This window comes from Parambassis ranga, chromosome 9 (assembly GCF_900634625.1).
Source record: "Parambassis ranga chromosome 9, fParRan2.1, whole genome shotgun sequence".
In the NCBI taxonomy this organism is placed as follows: Eukaryota; Metazoa; Chordata; class Actinopteri; family Ambassidae; genus Parambassis; species Parambassis ranga.
In genome coordinates, this window is record NC_041030.1 from 13731320 (window position 1) to 13752089 (window position 20770).

General features: G+C 40.4%; 1 protein-coding gene across 1 annotated transcript in view; it reads right to left on the minus strand.

Moving 5' to 3' along the window:
- pdlim5a (PDZ and LIM domain 5a) overlaps nucleotides 1-20770 on the minus strand; it is a 44648-nt gene that overhangs the window by 17541 nt on the left and 6337 nt on the right. Inside the window, exons 3-5 of the mRNA XM_028414166.1 lie at nucleotides 16363-16514; nucleotides 2466-2505; nucleotides 1693-2111 (exon numbers count right to left, since the gene is read on the minus strand). Of these exons, the coding sequence (XP_028269967.1) occupies nucleotides 1693-2111; nucleotides 2466-2505; nucleotides 16363-16514 (611 nt within the window). The remainder of the gene's footprint in view (nucleotides 1-1692; nucleotides 2112-2465; nucleotides 2506-16362; nucleotides 16515-20770) is intronic.

Sequence of the window (20770 nt, forward strand, 5' to 3'; positions counted from 1 at the left end):
CGCATGTCAGTTTCTACAGTATGTTTGAGATTTATGCTGTTTCCTCATAAAAGTGCAACACAGCACCATCTGAATTGAATGATCTGTGTAATAATTATGCTGCAATGCTGCATATTGTAAACATTAAACTAAGCAAATATTAACTTTAGTCTTGTTAAATTGTCATAAAATAGAACTTAAAAATTGCAGATAAAACCTCAGAAGAAAAAAATGCTAATTATGAACATGAACAGTAAAATAGGTGAGTAAATGCATGCAGAGAGAAACAGAAGTCATGCTTGGCAAAGACTAACTTTGTGACTGAAGGAGGCGCTGCAGTCTGGAAAAACAAAGATTGGAAGAAAGAGATTGAGAGAGAATTCTGATATGCACGTGTGAAGTCTTAGAGTAAAAACACTGAAAGATTCATTCATTAAAACTCCCCTCTGAAACAAACCACACAGCATGCAAACAAGCAAGCAAGACACAACACTTAACACACACATGCTGCTGTTAAGTATGCGCTGAAAGCAAAATACAATCTGAATCAAACACAACAGCTCAGTGAAAAACTGGGGAACACCAGAAGAAAGCAGGTCAGAAAATCAACCAAAAGGCTTTTATAAATCACTTACTGCTGATAAATATCATCTGTGATATGGTGGGAAGGCTATGTACCCACTTAAAATGGAGCTCATGTGCCCATTTGTGTGCATGACCGCATGGTGTAAGATAACATTGTGCAGATCACTAGTGTCTGCTGAGTCTCACAGAAAGAGAAACCCGACTGACCGGTCTGAAAGGAGCACAGGGAGGACACAACTGAAGAGATCATAATAAGTGAGTTAAAGTCTATGTGGAAATCCAAAAGCATCCATGCGTGTTTTAACATGTTTTAAAATCATACAATGACTCGATGAAGGTGTGTTAGTCTGTGAGGAGGCACAGTGTGTTTGGGTAAATGTGCACAGACTCAAGGATAAAACCAAGAGCCACACAGCTCAAGTTACCATTACAGGTTATATATACACACTTCATATCAGAGAGTTATACTCACTATGCCTCTAGAGAGAAAGGAGAGATGATGGTGAGACAGAAAAAGAAGAGGTGGGGGTGGGGGTGTAGATAATGATGGAAATTATGTTGTCAAAGACAGGAAGGGCAGTTTGGGTGTGAAGGATGGAAGGAAAAATTAAAACATGATGAATTAATAGAAATATTGAGGGGATAAAAGAGAAAGGACAGGAGCAGAGAAGAGCGATGTATCAGCTTTTACTCAATAATAGCTCTCATAGATCACAAGTTACCTTGACCACTTAAGCCCCGTTCACACGGAAAAAAACAACCACTGACACCCACTAACATCGGCCTTTTGTCCTCAGAAGGCAAAGTGACATTCTGCATTGATTTTGCAGTGAAAAAAATCTGAATCAGTTAGGGGTGTGCAAGTTTGTGCAATGTTCTTCTGGACATAATTCATAGTTCATAGTTCCTCCTGAATGCCTAAATGGTACATTTTAATTAGGAACCTATACACTCAGTTTGTGCATTTGTAGTTAAATTGGCACCTAAAAACACCATCTGTGAAGGAATCATCTGATATGGAGTAGTGGACATGTGAAATAATACCAGCAAGGAGAAATAAAGAGGAAAGGATTTTAACTCCTAGAGCCACAATAGGGATTCTGATTGGTTGACAAAGCCGCCACTCACCCATTAAACTGCAGTGGCAAGGCTCCACCCTGACTCTCCAACAGGCCCCGCCTCTGCCCCATGGCCACCTCACACACATTCTCAGCCGAGTACAAGTTGATTGGTGTGTTATACACCGATGGCTGAGGCGGAACCAGGACGGGTGGGAAGGAGGAGGCAGAGGATGGGTAAGAGACAGGAGGTGGAGAAAGAGAAGGTAGAGGAAGAGGAGGAGGAGGACTGGTGAGGGTGGAGGCAGGTGAAAAGGCAGAGGATGGGGAGGGGATGAAAGTGGCAGATGGGGACTGCGATGGAGGAGATTCGTTCTCTGATCTGCAGTTCCCAAAAGGTCTGGGGGTCTTGTTGTAGGGGACGGTGGACTGAGGGTGAGGAGGGGTGTGGGTGATGGCTACTGGTTTAATGATGTCAGATCTGTCGGCCTACCGGTATGAGAGAAGAGCATGCAAATACACACAAATCACATCAAAACACATAGGATACTGATGTCTCCCAGATTATACTTAATGGATATGAGTTATAGTATTTCTGATAATATTGTTTAAATATAGAACTTTCCTGGGAAGCATCAGTATAACTGTAAATGGACATGATCATGCAACAAAATGTAGGTATGGTATTGCTTCAGAAGGGTACAAACACTAAAAATAAGTTGTCTTAATGACATGACAGGTGAAATCCATCTGTGTTACTATTTAATATTGTAAACATAACAGTGCTGATTAGAAATCTACAAATTCACCTGGCATGCCTGGTTTTAAATAATGTCACAGTACCTTTGGTGCCACAGGAGGAGGTTTAGGAGCACTGGAGGCCCTGGGGAAAAAAAAGAAGAGAAGAAAAAGAACACACAAAAGTTATGACTGCACAACACAATTCTTTATCCGTGTTTCCTTTGAAAAATGGTGACTGTTAGCCAACACCATGTGGGTAAAAAGAAGTTCTTCCAAAGTGTTTACTGATATTTATAGAGCCTTTCAAACTGCTAAGACCATATGTCAAATTTTCAGAACTTGCTGAGGTTTAGAAAGAATGTGGTTACGGTGAATTACGACTGAACCTGAGTTCCAAGCGCAGAAACCAACATGCAGAGGCTTTCTGTCATCAGCTATGACAGAATCCAAAAAGCATCTTGCTGTGTCTGTGTATTAAACAAAGAAACTTGAGTGGCTGCAGCTGAAAACTGTGGTCTCCTTTCGATGTATGTGGGCTTCTGAGGGCAGCTGCTTTCTGTCTATAAAGGCCTGTATCAATCTGATACTGTTGGTGTTTGATACTCCTGATGCCTCTTTGAGCCTTGATCCCACTAAAGGTCATGTGAGGAACATGCTCGTAGCTTCCAACAGTAATATTGGCTTAGCACTTCATCCTGATATTCATTTTACTGAGATCATTTTTCAGTGCTCTTTGCTGACCTGTCTGGTGCAACACAGTAGGACAGTACTTGATGCTTTAAGGAGAACTCCATATAAAGTAAATTTCTTCAATGGAACAAATAATTTTAACTGAAAGGACATAAAAAGACAAAATGTGCATGAGTTAACATAAATTAAAGGTTGGGTGAATTGTGCAGTAACTGAAGACATGTAAATGTCAGCAGCTTTGCATTCCTTTCAGAGCAGATTTTCCAGAAACTTCCTCTGGGAGGTTCATGTCCTTCACCTTCACTCTTAGAGAATCACATCAGTCCACAAATACAGGCACCCATGTGGCCTTTTCTCACTCTGCCTCTTGTTTCCGATTGCCATAGAAGTCCTGATGCCGCCACCAAGTACCTTCATCATGAGACGAGGTCTTGGTAAATGATATTTTGGAACAGCATCATCCATCTATCCATTTTCGGAACCCGCTCTGTCCTTAACTAAAGCGTCACAGGGAAGCCTATCCCAGCTGCAGTCAATAGGCAGACCCTGGACAGGTCGCCAGCCTATCACAAGGTTAAACACAAAGAGACAGACAACCACTCACCCTCACAACTAGGGCCAATTAAGAATACTCAATTAACCTTACCTTGCACATCACCAGAGAAAATCCACACAGGCGCAGGAAGGATGTGCAAACTCCACATAAACCCACCCATAGCAGTAGCCATAAGGGGAACTTTCCTGTAAAGCATCTTTACAAATAAACTAGTCTTAAGTATGGCACTTTCAATAAACAAAATCTAAAAAGTTTAAAACATTTTTAAAACATATAAAAGAATAGACCAAAATCAAAATAACATTAAGAAATATGCCTCATGGAGTTATGTCAAGGACATACCCTAAAGGCTCTACTGCTGAAATTCAAAAGACACTGCTGAATGAGACCCGCACCTGGTCTTTATTGTCTCAATCTGATGTCACCTACAGGTTTCCACAGACAGACTCTACTGTAAATAGTCCCCACAGTCCTGAGGACAGTGATGATCTCATTTGCAATGGCATGGAAACATGTATGGCACATAGAGTAGAAAGGGGAACACTGGTGTATCAAGTAGGTATTTCAGATATGGCATCGTCCCCCATGTGCTGTTACCTCCATTACACTGCAGCTAAAACAGGAAAACACCAACATGGCAACGCGTCATGGCCTCATGTTAATAGGCCAAAAAGGATGCCTGCTGGAAAAGTGAATGTAAACCAGAGTCTAATTTAACTCAGAGGCTTTCAAAGCTTTGGGGCTCTTTTGGGATCTGCACAGTCATATGTAATTTTAGGCTGCTAAGCACATGAGCCACAGTTTTATTAGGAGGATTTTTATGTTATTGGGAATTTTATGAGAGCGGTAACTATCAAGGCTGAGTAGCTGTGTATGTTATATGTCATCAGAATTCAGGCATAAAGACCTAAATAACTAAGAAACAAGAAGACATTCACACACTGTCAGAAACCCAGCCATGTTTCTTCATGACTAAAATGACGGTCAGAGATTCAACTGATGCAATAAAGACACCAACAGTGTGATAGCGACAAACATGTACACTTCAGGTCTACCTCCTGCACAACAATTGGAACCCTGTGCATGTAAATCTGTGTGTTCCTCTTCCAGCATTTCAATTTCAGAGTATAAAAGAGCAGCTGTCATAAAACATGTTCCGGTTTCCTGCTCTTGTGTTTGTAACTCAGCATGTACCATGTTATCTGTCACTCTCTCCGTGTCTGTGTTTCATTCAGCATGTTTCATGTTGGAGGTTTTACATTGTATAACAGGGTCTGTTCTTCTAACTGTGAGTCTGGGTTTCCCCAGGAAATCTGAGTCCTGACAGCTATTTTGGTTTTGCTGTCATGCTATCTTCCTACATCTGAGTACCCACTGTGGTTACAGTGGTATTGTAATATTTACCCTTTCTCTTAGACTGCTGGTCATTGTTGGTGTGTGTATACAAATTGGAGTCCTCCTCACAACAAATTGACAGCAGTAGTGGGAGTTTGGATGTGTGATTGTACACTGAAGCATCTAGAAAATATATGTGCACCACATGGCTGCAGAAAACAAGCATTAGATGTTCCTTAATGCATTATTGACATTAAACAAATGGAGGATCTCTTCTCCACCTCTGCTGGCATCACAGATGCTATCACAGCTGCTCTGTGTTCTCCTTTTGCGCAGATTTGTGTTTAATCTCTGGCCTATTCTTACTGAAGTGACATCATTGACCGAAGTTTCCAGGGCTGTGCCCCAACATGCCATCAGCTTCAGCACCAAGCACCCAGCCATGCTGAATCAATGAAGGATCATTGTCTGTCTTTGCATATTTTTATGTCTGAAAAGGGGGGTTGGTCAAGAAGCAACACACACACACACATAACTCAGCATAAACACAGCTATATGTGTGTGCACCCAGGTGCTAGGTGAAGTGTGCTGCCATTTGGATGACAGAATCATGAGAGGCCGTGAATGAACAAAGGCCAGTTGACATACCAGCACACACACACACAGTGCAGGGTGTGGTGACAGTGATATCAGGCACGACAGGTTGGCCCAGGAAATGTTACTGGCATGGAGCAATAACACTGATTCAAAAGGGCCAGTTTATACACTGCACAACATCTGTGTCCGCAAATAAGCTCTGCTGAATGCACACACACGCAGACACACAGCGAGTCTGTCCATATTTATTTTTAGATTGAATATATCTAGGACATTTCTGATTTTTTTTTCATTGTGCTGCAACTGACTGAAATCCAGTCTGTTTTTAATAGCCATCTTAAATTCACACATAATTTGTCTTGGTGAGACAGTTTTTGGCAGCTCTTGTGTGTTTTTATGGTAAGTTCTGCACTCAAAGCACTTGACACTTGGACAGTCCAACATTTAAACATTAAAACTATTAAAATGAACTCCTTTTCTATTGTATAACTTTACTTTGTGGCACAAAGTGATTAAATATGTAGCCTGGAAAAGACAAAATGATGCTTTTTTTTGTCCATGTCTGGGTGCGACTTCATAATTTGACATTTGCTTTCTCTTCTCATAGGATCCAGGGGCTATAATTTAACAGCACTTCCTCTCTCACTGTGATAATTTATGTACAGGCACAACTGTGCCCCTCAGCCATTAACTTAAAACATGACTCTAACTTTGTTTTTTCGGTCACAGCTAAATAAAACCTTTGCCCTTCACGGTTTCTGTTTTTATTCTCATCTCTCTCTGCACCTTTGTGTCCTTTTCTCACTTTCTCACTTTCCTTACTTGCCTTTTTGTCTTTCTTCCACTCTTTTTCCTCAATGAGGTCATCCTTTTTTAAACAGAAGTGATAATGATTAAAACAAAAAAACAAAACAAATGTATGCAGTCGTCATTCATGAAGGTGGGACGCACACTCTCAGCCCTCCTGTATTTATTTCTTTTTCTGTGCCTTATTAGGAAGCAGAGGAAAAGAGCAAACTGGTTTGGTTTCAGCCTTTTTTTTAACACACTGAGGCAGAGAGTCTAACAGTTAGTTACTGCCACTTGCGGTCCAGCATTTAGGTGTCTAATAACATTCCTTTGCTGAAGTGATTAATTCCAAAAATAACTGCACTATCAACTATTTCAGGACACATTTATCTAGAAATGCTCTTTAAATAACCAGGAAGCTGAGTCTGCTTGTCATTATCAGTCCTCAAATTAGAACACAGGAGACAGGGGTCGCTCCCCACATCCACTGCTTTAAGTGTTGCAGGTCTGTGTGTTATTTTATCCGTGTTTGTGTGCGATCCTGCACATTCCTTATCCACTGCCGCCCACCACTATCTCCACAGAGGCTTCAACAGAACTTTCAACTGAGAATGATGTCACATAGATCCTAAAAGAAGCTTTGAGATTAGCCAGATATGTTAAAAGAGCAGCTGTTCCACTGCAAAAACATTACTCAGTTACATAAACCCAAGTTAGAAGATAAATGCAGTACAGTACGTGTGAATGTCATGTTTTAAATTTCAGTGATTGTTTCAGAAATATGTTTACCTCCATAGATCAATATGACTAGACAAAAACTTGAGGAAATAATGTGCTACAGCAAAAAAACAAAAACACAATTTTTAGTCCAATACATGTCATATGTGTCATTGTGTACAAATAACTGATTTAAAATTAGGTGACTTTTTCACATTATAGGATGAGACGGGTGCGTACTGTTAATGTAGCTCACTCGTCCAGGTCAACACCTCTCATGACAGAAGGGTCATGAAGTAAAAGAAGTATTACTACTCTCTCTCTCTCTCTCCAGTGGCAACAGCACCAAATAGGCTCATTCTAATATTTACTCACTTTCTAACAATAATACACTGCAGTGGGCTGTTGCCCTGAGGAGTCTTAAAGCAGATCCTGAGAGGAAACAGACACATTAAGTTAAACCCCGCTGGTGCACCGGGAGAAAGAAGGCAATGTTTCCAAGAGCCTGCTGGTCAAACAGCTCTGCATCACACCCGCAACAGGAGCAGAGGGGCAGAAGCTCAGTCAGTAATACTCACTCCACAGTATGAGGACCAATCAGAGCTTGAGAAATGACTGTGTGTCAAAATATGAAGGCTGGAACATAAAATACACTACAGCCATACATATTTTTTATTGAAGTTTGGACAATGAAAGCTTACTAAACAGTAATACTAAGTTATAGCTGTAACGTGTACGTCCAGTGGCACACCTAACTTGATTTATTTTAGGGCAGTAAAACAGATGAATAGTTTACAGCATGTCATTCTTTTTAGTTTTCCACAGACCATAAAAGCAATTTTATGAAACATTACCTTCTTGTGAATATATATGCTTTAAAGGCAGTGGGCAGATGGTTTCTTTTTACATGAACTGTTTGGTTTAATGGTAGTGTCTCTAGCAGTAAGTTAGTCTGACTGCTTGCACCGCCTCTGGAGTAACAGGGCAGTAAAACAGTAGATGGCAGGACTGGAGTCCAGTGTTGTCTTTTGAAACCTAATTTAAACTTTTACAACTTTGTTTCACAGCAGACTGACCAAGAAATAAAAAATCATACTGTACATGTTTTTACATGGGAGACACAAACAGAACAGACATTCTTATCTTTCCAGCATGCTGCGTTTAAAGCACATTCCATCGCTGTAAAACATACAAGATGTTTCTACATTGTAAACAAATCAGGAAACTGAGCTACGCTTACACATCATGACAACTTCAACTGCATCCATACAACCTGAGGAGCAAAGAGACACCAGAGTAAATCAGGGTTTATCAAAGTCAAGCTGTCAAACTGGCTTAAAATCCACCCAGAGCTGTATTTCTGAGATTACACAACCACAGGGCTTCATGAGAGCCACATAAAGACTGTTTCACAAGTGTGTGTCCTGGGCAAAAGGAGTTTAGGAATCTCTGCCTCGAAGGCAAGACTCTGTACAAGCCTCTGTAGGAGAAGCCAGTGGTACAGGGGGCCCAAATTGGATGAGGACATCCACATGAACCCAGGGGGGCCCCAAATGGGATGAATTACCAGTTCCTTTCTTAAGTGGTGCAGAGAGGTTTGTAAGATGGTTGTGAATACTCGCTATCAACACTGTTTTCAGCAGAAGTTTTGACTTTTGTGCTATTAAACGAGCACTTTCATTTTTAGTATCTGGCAGCTCACACTTATATTTAAAGGAGCAAAAACAGAACGACAGACTAAAGAGACACGACTCCAGCTGGGTTCACTGCTCAGTGCTGAGACAGCCTGCTCATCAAAATGATCCACAGCTGGACCAGGAAGTGTTTTCCATATTCAACATCTGGCCGAAGGTCTGCTGAAAGGGTTATGGTGATATCAATACGAGTTAGCATCACCCAGAAGGATTTACTCCGGGAGATTTGCTGAATTTATTTTTTTTATTTTCATCTTGTTATAGTGTGATCAGTGTCCAACTTTCTGTTCTCATTTATCTGGTCCATTTCTTGCTTTCTGTTTTAGTGACAGACACATGCCTTGAAAATGTGTAAACCTATGTGACAATGATCTGACAGTGACTGTAAAATGACCCTGGCAGAGACACAGAACAAATACCAGAGCTTCTTTCAGCATCTTCTTTCCACTATAAAAATCATAGAAATCTTCACCAGATGAGCGTGAAGACAGAGTATGGAAACACAAGAGAAGACTGGGAGAGAACGAGATGCACTTAAAGCTTCTCACTCTAATAATTTGCTATGAATATAATCTAGTTAATATATATAAGTCTCTCTCTCTGACACATTTAAACTGCCCACTTCTCACCATGCTATAATTAGGTGCATGCCCTCCTTGTGTTGTCATACCAATGTTTTCCTCACACAGTGCCATAAAGGGTTTGGAGCTGACCTCCATCTACCACCTATCAATGACCCCCCTCATATAATTTAACCCAACCTACACATTCAGGATTACTACACCCTCCCTGTTGAACATGGTGTCATCTGATTATCTAACATAATCAGGGCAAAAAATACACAGTGAGAAGTTTGGCTGAAGAATGATTTATCCTGGACGATCTGAGCTGATAACATAAGCTGAATGTTAAAGCTGCAGCAGAGGAAGATGGGAAGTTATGCCTGATGCATAAACATGTTGATTGCAATTTATTATAGAGTCATTTGTAACTATAATTATCAGTTTATTTTATTTGGAACGTAACGTTTATGTGCTCATTGTACCAAACACCAACTCAGCACATGTAAAATGCGCTTTCTTAATTTTTCTCTTTTAATCAGTCCAGATTATTCTTCACACCGCTCCAGCTGCCCGCTTGGGTATCATTCAACAATCCTCGCTGAGCCAAAGATGAGTGCTCTTGGCTTACAGTAAGATATATTTGGCAAATCACAGAGAAGAATTTTAAAAGAAAAGGCAGAGACAGATGAGTTTAACACAGTGTTCTTGGCCACAGATTATCTACGGGCTACCTTCACATGCTCCTGGGATTTGTATTTTCTGGCAAACACGACAGACTACAAAAAGACAGACGGAGACAGGTGCATCACATTCTCTAGGTATTAGGATATTACTGTTTAATATGACGAGCCCAGATGAGCCAAAGATGACGGCCACCAGTTTTAGATGATCTTTGGCAAATAAGACAGAGCAGTGAAAGACAGAGACAGGTGAGACCGGTTCAGTGCTCCTGGCTTTGGAGCATCTTTGGCAAATATCAGAGCGGAGTAAGTGAAAACGGCAGCTGCACAAAGAGAATCTATCAGAGGCTTTGCATAGAGGCACAGATTTCTGCAGCTAAGCTACACGCTCCGATCAAAACACAAGTGTTGTATTGCCAAAAGAAAAAATGTCATGAAGAGCTCTCGAAGAATTATTTAGTATGACTTTTAGGAAAATATTTTTTCTATACTCACACCCCTGGGTGCCTCTTTATTGGGAGCAGCCATTATTTGCTCTGAGACACTTCAGCAGCCAGTTTATAGATTCATTAATCAAGAATTCAAACAGCCTCGCTCCAGCACCAGTTATATAGTTATAGAGTGAGTCAAACATGCTGTTCTTGTTACATGCTGGTCAGTTCCATGTAAACATGTCATCCATACTGGGTTACATTTCAAAGTGCAATCTAAAAACAGGCAATACATCATTTTATTAAAGTATCAGTGTTGCCTACAAACAGGTAACTGAAACAGAACTGACCAATTATGTAACCTTCTCATGTTTCTGATATGATGAAAGGCCATTAGCTTGGTATGCACGCACACACATTTTTTTATTGTGAGGATAATTACATTGTAAACACTTGATGTGAAATGAAATAGTGCAGATGTGTGTGTATGTCTGTGAATTTTTTTTTCTTTAAAATGAATGTATTAATTAAGATAAGATAAGATAAGATAAGATAAAACTTTTTTTTTTTTTTTTCCTTCGGGATTAATAAAGTTTTATCTTATCTTATCTTATCTTATCTTAATTAATACATTCATTTTAAAGAAAAAACATGCTCGCTATACTCCCCCACTATACATCCACAGCAGGCTAAGTCTGTGTGTGTGTTTGTGCATTTGTTGGACACTTGGCTGTGCACACGCATCAGGGATGGCGTAGTTTTCAGGGAACACAACATAAACAAAATGAAACTTACACCTCGACCCTGCGTAAACTTCCCTCACCCATCCATTCTCTTGCACATAGGCCAGCTTCCAGGCTCAAAATAACTCAGGCAGCTGCTTGAGTTTTATTTTATGTGGGATCTCTGCATGCATATGTACTTGCCAGAGTGTGCCTCTATCTGTATGTTTGCAAGAAATAAATGTTAGCATGCATGCATGTTCTCTGTGTTAAATCCATGTTTGTAAAAGACACAGTTTTGAGGTGAGCAAAACATCCTTCCTGACTGATGTGTGTTTGTGTGTTTGTACATTTAGACAGGAATCTATAAATCAGTACCACTGCAGCAAAACAACGATACCACAACACTGCAATCCACTGTGACCGCGAATGCAAAAGAAACCTACAACCTGATTGTGTTTTTCTATTCCTCGTTATGGCCCATCCATGTGGCTTTCTACATGAACGCATAAGATTCCCTCTCGTCTGAATGTATGTCATGACTCCACCAACAAAGAAAAGGCTTGTCAAACACTGTAATTATCCTGTTTGAGGCCCTTTCAACAGTTGGAGATTTTCACTCCGATAAACAGAGCAGTGGAACCAATTAACTCAGCACAACACAAAAGATGCTACGCAACCTTCCTTCTTTGCGTGATAGCATGTTCATTGAAATAATGCATTCATTTGCTGCATACTGTGGTGCCCATACATGAGAGCTGGTGAGTAACATCAGGTCAAACGCGTATTAACACCCTCAAACGCATCAGGACCGTGAAAAACACACACACACACGCACACAGGCCCATTAAATAGTCAATGGGCTCCGAAAAGACTTTTCAGTGGGGAATAAAGCATTTAACCAGACACTGGCAGTTGACGTGCTTTACAGTGGAATACAAAGGTGGTTTTGTTGAGGCACGGAATAATTGGTTGAAATGAACAGTTTAATAATTTGGTGTACCTCTACAGAGGACAATTACATTGCTACGAAGCTAATTTAAGTGTTGAAGCTTCATGATTAGTTTATCCTAGCGGGAATGCCTCAGGACTTCAGCTAGGAGAAAACGTCCTTCTGCTTTTGTAATTCATGAAACTTCCAAAGTTGAATTTCCTTCTTTGAGCTTTGTCAAACAGCTTTTTCCAACCGGAGCTGTCCTTTGCGATGCAAAAATTCCAGAAAGGTTTGATTTATCCTGGTACTATGCATGATACAGTATATAAAAATGTTAGTATATGTTTTATTGTTTGACAACAAGTGGTTTAAGGATGTAATTTAGCCGCAGGGTTCAAATTTGATCAATGTTTAGTTCATGGGCTAAAGGATTAATCAAGAAATTAATAAATAATCAAGTACTTGTTTATTTTTATCAGTTTCTGTTTGTATGTGTCCCTGTGTGGAGTGTGTATCTGCTGTAGACACATGTGCTCCACACATGTGTCTTTTCCGCACAGTAAAACAGACCGATTAGCTAACAAGATATCGGCTGTTTTTATGGGTCTCATCAAACACAATGTAGTTTGACAGCGAAGATAAGAAAATGGAAAAATGATTAATTGAAAAAAAAGAAATTCCCAGAAACCCAACTGCATGTTTTCCACAGCTGTGCACAAGTAATCACAGTAAGACTTTACGGAGATATATGGATCTAAACACGGAGCGGGAGATGTTTTAACGTTGCCTGGTGTCACTGAGCAGGGAGATCCATGGTTGACAGAAACAGCAGATGTCGACAGAGCTGATGAAGCTGAAAAATCTGGGTCTTCTCCGTCACTGTTTATCTGTCTCTCTTTTATCTGTGCGCCACAAAGTCACGTCTATTCGCCTCCCTTTTTCCATCCTTCCTGTTTCTGCTTTTTCAGCACGTCTCGCTATCACAGCAGGAGAGCTGCAAAAACACCATCAACCCTCCAAAGGTCATGAACCAAACCTCAGTGTTTTTAGAGCTATTAATACAAAACAATACCAAGTGCATTCCTAGTAGGAAGAATAATATACAAAGACTTAAGTGCTGAGTAAAACAATAAACATTGCATTTCTGCAGCCATTTATTATATTCCCTTACTGTTATTAGGGGAAACAAAGGACCATTCCCCCAGTGCCTCAGTCAGGCTGAACAGCAGACAACACACTTACAGCCATGCAGTTAAGTTTTCACACCACACTGGCGGACACATGCAGCTGTAGTCAGATACAGCTCATCCCTATGCACGGACGGAAACTGTCAAGTATTCATTTATTTTGAGAATTAAAAACACAAACCTCTAAACCCATGGTGACTTTAATAAAGGAACCATTTATGGATCAAAGAAACTCATAAAGCAGCCTTTGATGTATTTGATGTCTACTTATAAAGCCTACAACCTCAATACTAGCTGATAGGGCGACTGCCAGCACTGACATGAAAAACCTGAGAGGAGGGAGAATATATCAAAGACATCTTTAATCTCCTGCTCACCAAAGTGAAATCTTTTTCACATACTGAACAGATTTCTTGTTGATTTAAACTTTTACTGCTGCCCTGCTCTGATCAGTTAAACGCGATTGATCCGCACTGTGTGAATGGAAGAGCTACAATCTTTCCATGTTGTACTTTTGGCACCTGTTACCTGTAGTTTCAGCACTGAGAGGGTTTTTTTGCCACAGAAATAAAGAAATACTCAGACTGCTGAATGAATGCTGGTGTGTGATGAATACCTCGGTAACCATGGTATTTGCATTCATGCATCTAGAGTTAATAAATCCCAGTTCTGTTCCAGCTTTTTACTGGATGGGGAGGCGGGTCAGTGCCAGGATAATTTGGCTGTCCTTACATTTGCCATCCTTAAAAAATAACCTAAGCCAGGAGACATTTTGTGCGGAGACAACTTTACTTTACAGCTTTGTATTTCACACATCTGCTGTCCATCTCTCCTCCACATCACCTCTTTATTTGGAAAAGGGATAACAACTTGTCTCCCTTTAAAATACACACATACAGACGCCACATGCATTGTTAACATTTGCCTGTATCTCCTCACTGCTCTCATTCCTTTTGCTATCTGACCCAGTGACAAACCCAATCTCAATGTGCAAGAAAAAGGGAAAAGAGGAGTGACTGATACCTATAAAAACTAACTGAAACACGGGGGTAGATTGGTTCTTTCCATTACGCATGTAAGCCCATTAAAGCGCAGATGTTGGCCTCAGCGTGACACTCTTTGAATATACAGTATGTCAATCAGGGTGCCAGTAAATGCCAAGCAAAAACCAGAACCAATCCCAGAAACTCTGGTTTTATTCTGATTGTAAGTGGAGTTGGTAAACAGAGTCCCGCCAGAAACCTGCTAAAGTATCACCAGTAAAACATCAAGCTAGCGCTTGAAGTCGTCCCTTAAAGTGGCAGCCCGGTCGCAGCCTTAATACTCTCATAATAAATTTAATGAAACAAGCTTTTCAATGTGTTTCCAATGGTGCAGAAAACAAAGTGATGCAGCACAGATAATCCCTGTAACGGCTTCCCAAATAAGCGCACCCATATATGAGATTTGTTTCGTTACGCTGACACGTTGCAGCCATGTTTGTGCTAAATGAAGCAATGTGAAACAAATGTCTACACATCACTGCAGCTGAAGCCTCACACTGGAAAGTATAATGACTGCTAAAGTATTTTGGAAAATATGCTTATTGGCTTCTGAGTTAGTGAGTGTTAACTTACATGTTGTGATGTGGTTCTACTAACACAATCTTGCAGTACACAGAAATAATGGAAACATTTGGCCAAAGCAGTAAACTGTAAAGAGATGCGGATTGGCGATCTGTAGCTACATGTTCATAGGAGCCGGAGGACAGATCCCAAACTGGACCACCACTTTCTTCAATGGTAACGTTTATATACTACAACACGTCCTAATGGAACATATGATTGCATTGCCTGACGCCTGACACAGTCACAAGAGTCTTTGATAGGAGGAACGCTGGAGCTGGTGGGAGTACATGCAATGCATCCGCAATGCAAACTTCATCCAACAAAATGCACTTTACCACAGTGTACTGGAAAATCCAAAGATGCCATCAAGCATATGACATGTAACAGCTTGATATATAATATAATAATAATCCTCATAAGGATTTTAACAGACCATCGATGAAGAAAACTCCCCAAATACTAATTATAGTCTATTTTGATTCTGTTTATGTTATTAAACGGTCTAAATATTAGAGTGGAGAGGACTCCTAGTGTTTCCTGCAAAATCAATTTCAGTCCCCAAGGCTGCATACCTTCCACATCATTGTCAGCGAACCTTGGCTCTCCGTCAGAAGATGAACATCCACCCTGACAAATAACTCATCCATCAATGAACTCTTGACACGTGTTATTCCTGGACGCCTTTTCTCCATGATAAAAAAAGAAGTCAACCAAAGACGTCTTCGACTCACAGAAACCCACACACTGACCCTGAAAAACCCTGTGATATTACCGTATGTTTCCTCAGCCACTCGACCAAAAGTAAACACTTTCAGTCTGTCATCATTGGGACACAAATTAGAAGACATGCTCAGTTAGGATCAAATGAGGGGTGGGACGAGAGAAAGGTCACAGAGAGAGAATGAACAACAGGTAAAACCCAGAAAAATTAATCAAGTTGTACCTCTGTGTGTACTCTTTAATGTAAATTTAGCTATTACCTTTATGATCCTGAATCCAAAAGTAGAAGTAGGAGCCTTGAACATCTCACACTTTAAGTAAAAACACACACATGCCTACAAGTCCTGCCAAAGAGCCAGACAATTCAAACCACATGAGAACCAATATGAAGTCACAGACACACACACACACACACACCTACACACTAACATACATGCTTGAGATAAATCACCTCCACTATACAGGATCCAACCAAACAGTGAGGAGTTGGCCTTGGGGAAGAGGTGGTGGTCCACATGTGCGATGCTTTCTCTGAGTTTAGTTATTCTCTCCTTCAGGGTATGTGAGATCAGGCAGAACTAATGGTGCTGATGTGTGTTAAAGCTAAGATTAACTCCTACAACAACAGTGAACATATGCCTGCATGCGGGATGTCCTGGGTCGCGGCAATAGTCTGTGTGGATTTTCGTCGTTATGGAGATAAAACTTCCACCCGCTCAGGTTCGCATACTAAATCTGTGCTTTAACAGCTACAGACAGTGTGAGGTCATTGCTTACTTCTGCAGGGTAAGGCTGAGGTTTCCGGTGCAGCTTTTGATTTTGTTCTGGGCCTCCAGGTGGTTCATGCCCTCCGTGGCGATGCCGTCAATCGACAGAACCAGGTCTCCAACTGCAATACCTCCCTTTGCTGCCTTCCCACCATCCTGCAGCTGCAGAAACATAAAAACACACAAACCACACTGTAAATTATCTACATCACAGGCTGGATTAGTCAAGCATGAGGGTGGGTCAAGGTGATGTGGGACGTACACGATCACCCTCACAGGATTTATGGATCCATTATATTAGAGAAGTATTTGGGCAAGCTAATGAAAGACCTGCGGAGGGTCTACTGTACACTCACCAATGCGTGTCTAATAGCAGGAGCCTTCATGTTGGATTAACCTTTGTTTGGTTTTTTTATGGTGTGCTGTCATACTGGGCTTACAGCTTGTTAGAGGAAACATTCCAAAACCACAGTACATGTGAAAAAATGAGAATAAGAAGCAAAAAGCGAAATGTTTTCATTACTGTTTATCATGGAGAAACTCTTTCGGTAGGGCAGATATTAATACTAATTAAGAAAACTTGAATGATATTTGGATCGATTGATAACTGGAGGTGTGTTTTATAATTTCAAAAAATAAAAGGTTGGTGTTTTGTAATGTCTGCTTCTGTCAGCAGAAAAAAACTGCTTATTTTGACACTCCATTAACTGTTTAATGAAGATCATGCAAAGGCCCAGTAAAAAGCAATTACACCATTACTCTTCGTACAAAATGCTTTTTAAAAGGTGACAAAGAGATGATGGGACGCTACATGGTGTAGACACATTCCACGTTTATGGGCTTTGAGGAAACAGTAATTATAAGCCAGGTATCTCTCCGTTTACACGCATCATAAAATATGCATACACACCTCTCGGTGTCCAGTGATTTTTGAGCTATGCTCTAAATATCTAAACAAAGTTTCATTGCTACACTTCCACTCTAGAGGAAGTTGGTTAATTTGAAACAGATTTAAGCAAAAAAACTAAAAAAAAAAAACAGCAGAGTATTAAACACACACAGGGTCTGCACTGTATCAGTGCAGAGTTTAGATTCATAACTGTGCAGCAGGAATGATTGTACGATTTTCCAAAATATCTGCTTGTGTTGTCCGTCTGTTTGTGAGGGACGCTGAATGTATTTTGTAAACAAATTTTGGAGAACAGTTGCGAAGCAACTAAGCATTTAACAGGCACATAAACCAGCTCGACTCCACGCAAAAATAAAATCAAATTAGATTAACTGTCTAATTGCCTGTTCTCCATTCTGGTGCTTTGTGCCAATGCGGGATCGAGCCTTGTTTCTACGTTACTAATAGTGACTTTATTTATACTGCTTTTTTATTTGCTGCAAAACACACGACATACAATTACTTTTGTCTTTTTATTAGGACCTGTTAAAAGGTGTTTTTGTACATTGTGTCAGCATGCTACACATAAGCCAGAGCCATCAGCCGGCGCAGTGGCAGCTATGGAAATGTACCTAAGACGTCTCTCGTGTCGTTTCCATGACACCAAATGATTTTTAAGGAAATTTAAGGTAGTGCTAATATTAAATGTATGTGACAATAACTGATGATTTTTCTAGCAGTTAAGTAATTAAATAATGAACATCATGGTCGTTGTGAGTGCTTAGAGAATGGAAACACCTTGCAGCTGTAGTTCTGACCATTCTTGGTCACACACTGAGGGTCCAAGTGTGTCCAAAGGGGAGTGAGGTCATTTGTTTCTTTTGACACCACAAAAAAAGACCACACAGACCACTTGACTGAACACACACAGACCGCTTTTGTGGTAGATCTCACTATGAAGTGGCTCTTATGCTTACTGACAATATATCACTTTAAGTGAATTGAACTTACAGAGAGTTAGTTTCTGCTGAATGTGAAAGGACAGGCGAGGATGAGACGGAGTAATGTGGGTTTAGACGTCTTTTGGTCTGTTTCCTTTGTCTCACTCACACACACACATACACACCAATACAGACAGACACAGGCATGGCTAATAAAAGAGGCTCTGCACCCGGATTAGCGTTAAGGCTCAGCGGCCCCAACCTTTTATAGTCATATTAGCTCAACACACGCAACATCACTCACCACTGCTCTAAAGCACATTGTACAGGAAGAAGAGGGTAATGAGGGATCGACATAACATTGATTAAAACTGTATGGATGCAGGAGATGGGAGAGAAAGAGAGAGAGAGAGAGAAATGCTACTGGGTACTTCGAATCTGCTTTTTATTCAGCTCATTTTGTCCCACTTCCAGGGGTGTGTTCATGCTAACCACGCTGGCACTGTTATGGCTCCAGTCCTAACCACAAAATGTTCAATTATATGTTTTCCCCAATTAGTTCTCTGTGCCGAGCCCCTGCCCACATTCCCCACACATACACCCTTAGCCTTCCTCACAAAACACTGCTCTGTTTCCCACTGCATGAAAGCAACCTGCATACATGCGAGTAAGAACAACAGCTCATTCATACAGTGAAGGGAAAAAAAATCTTTAATTAGCTTTTTAAGTGTTTAATATTCATGTCTAAAGCTATTATTTCAGCTCAGCTGGTGAGAAATCTGTTACCAAACACTAACATTTGTTTTAAATCACTATGATTAAAACAATTTCTGAGTAGTTTTATATCAAAGACAGTGCAACAAATCATGGAGAAAATCAGAAACAGGCATCCAAATAATCTCTCCATGCAACAAGCCAAACACTTCAAGTTTCCCAGGGTATTTGATTTATGGCTCCTTTGCTTTGACCATGACAGACAACAGCAGCTTTTACACTACGTGCATATATCATCACTGGAAGTACAGTGCTCACATTGTGATACTGTGTATTTTGTGTCACAGACAACCATCCATATCTACACATAAGATTCAAGGTGCCATTAAACTCATTATAAAAAAACATTATAGTAGCTCATCCTTAACAAAAAATGCTTTTTTGTAGTTGTCCTCCTGTGGTCATATATATATGTGAGGGATTTCACTATAATATGACTATTTCCTATTTGTATTGTAAACATTTTTAATGTTAAAATGGTTACATGTGGCTGAAACTGGTAACGCCCCTGATATTTCACATTTTAACAAACCCACGTGTAAAATACTGCTGCGTTGTTGTACATTCACGCAAGAGTAAAAAGGTCAACACTGGTGTCATCACTCATTCAAAAACAATGAGAATCACACATGCGGTACATTAAAACCTGCACAGATGAACTCGCCAGTATACTTCTAGCCATGTCATATTTCAACATATGTGCTGTCTGATTTAAGAGCTTAAAAAAAATAAAAACCTGGTTTCAACACACAGCAATAAAGGCTTGTTGGAGTGGTCTGGTTTGAACATACAGTGACCAGTTTGAGTGCTTTGAACAATGCCTGCTTTCAGCAGAGGGAGTGACAGAGATGACAGGCAGATGGTTCACATCACCTTAAAAGCTGGAGACACACATACCTTATGATCCAAACATATACAAAAGTTACTTCACAAACATTCATTTCACTTCATGAGGTGTGACCTTCATGAGTAAGTAATAAGTCAAGTAATTATAATGAGGAAAACATATCATATCAAAGCATCAAGAACTTCCCATTCAGCAGGAACCTTGAATGAAACACAGGAAACTGAACGGCAATTAGTGCTCTGATCACTTAGCAACACAGTAAACAGCTAAACAACAATGAAGAAGCTAAGGCAGAATGAAGGGTGTCAGTAGAAATGTGACAGAAAGGTTAAGGTGAAGAAAGTGCAGGAGACAGAAGCAGGGGCAGACGTCGAGTCAACTCATATGGATCCATCGGCAACACATAGTAAACTCTGAAGTGATGTTTCACTCACAATTTATGATTCTAAATGGAAGTAAATCTTACAGATATGTCAACAGATGCATTGAAATATATGAAACAGGACCTAGTGTTCATCTGACCGCCTGTCGCGATGAATGCATCAGGCTTCCATCGTTTGGCTGCAGCCTGCTGCTGGCAGACAAGAAGGCAGGTTAAAAAAATCATCTAAAGCCCACTGCATTCCCAAACTACAGAAACATCCACGCTAGTCATATTTTAAAAACAAAACCCTGATGATGAATTTAGTGTGAGTATCTGACACATGATACAACAATATAAAACAGAGAATACAATGGAGCGTCTGGAGATCATATTCTTTATAGAAAAGGCAAGGCTCCAACTGCCAGGGAGAATCAATATAAGACACGTTTTAAAGGGCCTCAGCCTGCTGCGGGTGCTCTTAAAATGACAGCATTCCTGTAGCTGTATATTCACAGTATGAATTTGCACATGTTCATGTGTGCCGGTGCATGCGCACTGATATCTCGGCACACACACTTTCAAAATTGAGAAAATATTTAAAAA